At 41.8% G+C, this 5,000-nt stretch overlaps 1 protein-coding gene across 1 annotated transcript in view; it reads left to right on the top strand.

The window, feature by feature from the left end:
• Positions 1–717: 717 nt before the first annotated feature.
• Positions 718–5,000, top strand: part of LOC125041835 (zinc finger protein 474-like) — a 15,429-nt gene continuing 11,146 nt past the window's right edge. Inside the window, exons 1-2 of the mRNA XM_047637173.1 lie at positions 718–1,658; positions 2,435–3,133. Coding sequence (XP_047493129.1) covers positions 1,500–1,658; positions 2,435–3,133 — 858 coding nt within the window. The 5' untranslated portion in view covers positions 718–1,499. The remainder of the gene's footprint in view (positions 1,659–2,434; positions 3,134–5,000) is intronic.

The following is a 5,000-nucleotide window of genomic DNA, read 5'->3' as shown; positions in this document are numbered from 1 at the left end:
AAATTGAAAAAAAAAAAAATCTTTAAATAAAAAAAAATCCTCATCACAGCCACGAAATCACACCCTGAGGGCGTAGCAATGGGGGGGGGGGGGTGAGAAAAAACTTTGTAAAACGAAAAAAAAACATCACTCTATTGTTCCCTTCGCTCCTCTTTCTCGCCTGACCTCGCTTGACCTTTGACCCCTGACCTTCCTTGCATTTGTAACACTTCTCTAGTTTTATCTATCCATTTCTTTGTTTTAATAGTTCTTTGCTTTTCTTTTCATATATCATCTGAGGCTGTAGCATTTTAATGAGGCTAATTATGTTAAGTGTGGCATAGTGTCGATAGTGATATGGTTTCAAAGGATGGATCACGTGACTTAAGCCTCAACATTGCAATGGTAATCATGATGCTGATATGAACTTATTATAATATTCATGATAAAATAATGGTAATGATAAGAATATGATAATGATGATGTTGATGATAAGAAATTGATGATATCAGTAGTGATAATGGTTAGAATTAGAATTGTGATAATGAAAATCAAAAAAATTATATTAATAATGGTAATAATGATGATAAAAGAATAAAGGTAACGGTAATACCAGTAATAATATTGATAATGATAATAATGATAATTGATAATAATGATAGATGTAAAAGTAATTATGATAATAACAACAATAATGGTAATGATAATAACAATAGTAATAATACCAGTAGTAGCAATAGTGTTAATGACAATATTAATAATGTTAATGTTAATAATGATAATGAAAATAATAAGAGTAACAATAATAATGAATATGATGACCACGATATTAATGATAATAATAAAAACGAAGACGATAATCACAACACTAACAGTCGTACTAATGATATGCATACAGATAATACTGATATTAAAAATAACAAAAAAAAAAATAAGTAATGGCGATAACTGACAACAAAGACAACAGTAACATCAATAACAATGAAACTACTAATAGTGAATAATAACGATAGTACTAGTAGAGTCAGCGTGGAAAGGAAAGTTACAACGTTCAGACTTATAATGAGAATTTTTTATTCCTGATAGTGGCAACAGTTTTAGAAATCAGAATGTTACTTTTACCATACTAGTGCAACTACCGCTAATAAACCACCTACTTATATACAGTTTGTAGCTTTCTTCTGTATTTTGCATCTTCCTCCAAACACATGACGGCTGTGATCAAAGATACTGTTAAGAGTTTGCAGTCTGAAAATGGCAGTACAAAGCGTCCTTAGTCTGACCCACAGCGACCCACACTCCTGGCATCCCTCTAACCCACCTGTGCATCTTGCTTATAACAGTCCCTGCTTATCACTCTCGGCATCGGCAAATCACATCTCCTTCTGCCTGTTTTTTTTTTTTTTTTTTCTCTCGCTCTCCTTCCTTCTTTCCCTTTCCCCTATGCTTGCTTCTATCCTCCCCCTTGTTTTTTCTCTATCCATCTTCTTTCGGTGTGTGGACAGGTCCGGCCGTCCACCATGCGGCTGCCTCGACCCTCTCGCCACATCGCCGTGCCGGTCATCACGGCCCAAAACTCGCGCCCCTCCAAGAAGACTTCCAATCTCAGAAGCTTCCTGCCGAGGGGACGTCGAAGGCAGCTCGAAGAGGTGTTCACGGGGCCGAAGGATAAAGTAAAGGTGAGAGGTTTAGGGTTAAGCAAGTGTAAAAAGAAAGAAAAATGGAGATGATGTCACCTCCAGGATGTCACCTCCGGGATATATTCTTCGGCGAAGTCCTGTGAGGATTCTTCCAGTCCTATTTGGGACACTCGCACCATATCTCTGCTTCGCCCTACCTCACCCTTAACGTGACTGAGGATCTTTCAAATCCCACAAAGTATAGCCTCGTCTTAAACATATTTCCTGTACACGTTCATGCCATGTATTTCGACCCACCACGCGTATATTTCTTCTGATTCCCGTTAATCCTTAATTGATTATTTCAGCATAATTTTGTTTTCTTCGAAAATACTGATGATAAACACGAAATTTTTAAACTTGTTTCTTTAGCTGAAATTATTCGTTTATCACGTTTCTTCCTTTCCGACGCCGACCTCTCGGATCTATCTCTTTTTAACGTCTTATCTCTTTAGCTTCCCTTAACCCTGGCTTTTTCTTACAGCTGCTTTATAGCCTTACAGGGACGTTCGGCGTGTGCTGCATGGGCGCATTGTTAATCACGCTTTTCTCTCCCTTCCTCTGGTTTTGGCTTACGAGCATTTGCATATGCATCTTCCATGCTTTTCCCTCCATTGCTACTTCTATAACGGATCAGCCATGATTTTGCTTCAGCTAACTAGCCCTGGGTGATGGTAATGCATCTGACTCGATATGGTTTGCTTTTGGAATAACTCCTTGAGCGCTACGAAGGCGAAGCCCCGCGCCCTGTCTCACTCGTCCCCCTTGACCCGCAGATCCCCGAACCGTGCCTGACGTGCGGGAAGGAGCAGAACCCGGAGCGGTTCCACAGCCACCCGCTCGACATCATGAAGTTTAAGCCGAAGACGGAGGAGCGCGCCAAGGCCAGGGCGCTGAGCAAGCTCATCGTGACCAAACCCACGGCACTCAAGTACAAAAGTCGAAGCGTCGACGTAGAGAACAAGGCCCCGGGCGGGCGGAGGAGCAAGCTCAAGCCGCCCTCGACGGCCTCCAAGAAATCCCGCAGCGTGGACAGCTCGCCCGTCCCCGCTAAGAAGGGCCAGAGCGCGATCCCGCTCAAGAAGTTCATCAGTGATCAAAAGGCTTCCATGAACAAAACCAAAGACTTCACCGTCGAGATCTTCGACGCGCAGTCTTCGCCGAGGAGCGAGGGCAGCTCCAGCCCGCCGGCGCCGCAGAAAAGGCGCGAGACGTCCAGACAGAACGGGGAGAGCGAGCGCAAGAAGGGGGCGCCACCTCATCCTCGACACATGGGCAAGATCGAGGAGGAGCGTGAAAGCCGACCTGAAGGGACCACGAAGACCCGGAGACCCGAGAACGGAAGCCGGGGATCCGAGAACGGGACCCGCGGAGGACAGAGAGCCACCGGAACGGCGCCCACCCGCGTGTGCTACATCTGCGGGCGGGAGTTCGGGAGTCGGTCCTTAGCCATCCATCAGCCACAGTGCCTCGAGGTAAAGATTGCGTTACGTTAATACTAACATAAACCTCCGGATTTCTATATTCTTTTTAGCAATTATAATCTTGCATTTCCGCACTTTGGGGGAAAAAAAAAAAAAAAAACAGCAAATGCAATTATGTGCAATTTCGAGCCGTGAAGGAACAACAACTAACAAACAGGAATATCCACAGATTAAAAGTTCCCCTTTTGATCTTCATTTTCCCTCAGGAACAATAGACCGCCTGTTACACTACCGTCTGTAGGTCGCTAATTACAGGCTGTAAATATAGTTAGGTCGATGATGGAAGAAGAAAGAGAGAGGAAAAGGAATGTAGCCTATGCATGTGTACGTGCAACTCTAGCTCTTACTGATAAATTGTTGACCCAGCGCTCTCTTACTGTCAGAAGCTGAACTTCCACATGATAAATGCCGTAAACCCGCGGTCTCTATAATCACCAAGGTTTTCGCCTTGAAAAATTCTCGCAGATTTTTTTTCTTTCTTTCTTTTTTTTTTGCCACATCATTTTTTTTTTTTTTTTTTTTTTTTAACGTGGTATTGTGATTTTGCCTTTGTCATTATATATTTTTTTTCTGTTTCTCTTATACTATCGTATTGTAATTACTTCCCTCAACTTAGGTGGGGGATATATAACAGTGATGATTACCTCGTCGTGCCTAGCAACTTAAAGGTTTTCAAAGAATTCCTCCTTATATTCGCATTTTATTCGTTTTTTTTCCCCAACCGGTGATCCTAAGGTTAAAGATGGTACTAGTTTTAAAATATCTTCTGTTGAAAATAGTGGTTTAGATCTTACGCGATTTACAGATGGCTCTCTGTGAGATTTTCAAAATTCCTTGTATCATTTAGGTATTATCACTTAAGGCACATAATTATCCTGAATTATTAACATCCAAGAGTCAGTCATTTGCGAAGACACACTAATATACAGTGACGGAATCAAACAGGGATTCTCAAAATGCCTTAAACTCCATTCTTATTATATATATATATATTTTTTTTTTATATGTCAGCGTTACAAAATGTAAGTCAAGAAAATAAGACTGTTGCCTCAGACCAAACAGATGTTTTAATAACAAAATTGCTTAAAATTCAAATCACCTTTTAGTTTTTTGTTAAGTCCTTGAACATTATTCGACACACCCCCTTAGCCCGGCCCTGAAAGAGTGTTTAGGATCATTTTAATTATAAGTGACAGTAAAGATAATAGCAGTGACTTTTTCTTTCTTTCTTTCTTTCTTAATTATTAATTATTGTCCCTGTTTCATATCCGAATCAGTCTCGTTCATTACACATTCTACATGTTAACGCGAAAATTAGATTTCAAAAATATCGCTCAGTTTATAATACCACGATAAGACGATATATTCTATAGAACTAACATAGCAACATCGCCCCCTAACAACGGCGAAAGTGTATCTTTTGACGAAACGACGCAAGCAAAGGCGTCCTTAGCAACGGTAGATCAATCTTGTCCTTTGTGCAGTGTGTACGGTCCATCTCTGATATAATCTGGTCTGACATGTTCGTGACAAGTATTGGTTTTGATTATGCACGAGGAGAGAGAGGGGGTCGGGGTGAGCTGGAGGGGAGGGTAGATAGGAGAAAGGGAGGGATGAAACGAGAGTGGAAGGAAGGTTAAGAGGGAGGGTGTTGATGGAGTGTATGAAGGTGAGAGATAGATGGGTAGGTAAGTGGGTAGAGAGAGAGAGAGAGAGAGAGAGAGAGAGAGAGAAAGAGAGAGAGAGAGAGAGAGAGAGAGAGAGAGAGAGAGAGAGAGAGAGAGAGAGAGTGAGAGAGAGGGAGAGAGAGAGAGGGGGGGGGGGAGACAGGCAGACAGACAGGCAGACAGAGATAGAG

This window comes from Penaeus chinensis, chromosome 31 (assembly GCF_019202785.1).
Source record: "Penaeus chinensis breed Huanghai No. 1 chromosome 31, ASM1920278v2, whole genome shotgun sequence".
Taxonomy (NCBI): domain Eukaryota; kingdom Metazoa; phylum Arthropoda; class Malacostraca; order Decapoda; family Penaeidae; genus Penaeus; species Penaeus chinensis.
The sequence above is the reverse complement of the archived record's forward strand: the minus strand, read 5'-3'. Positions and strand labels throughout refer to the sequence as shown.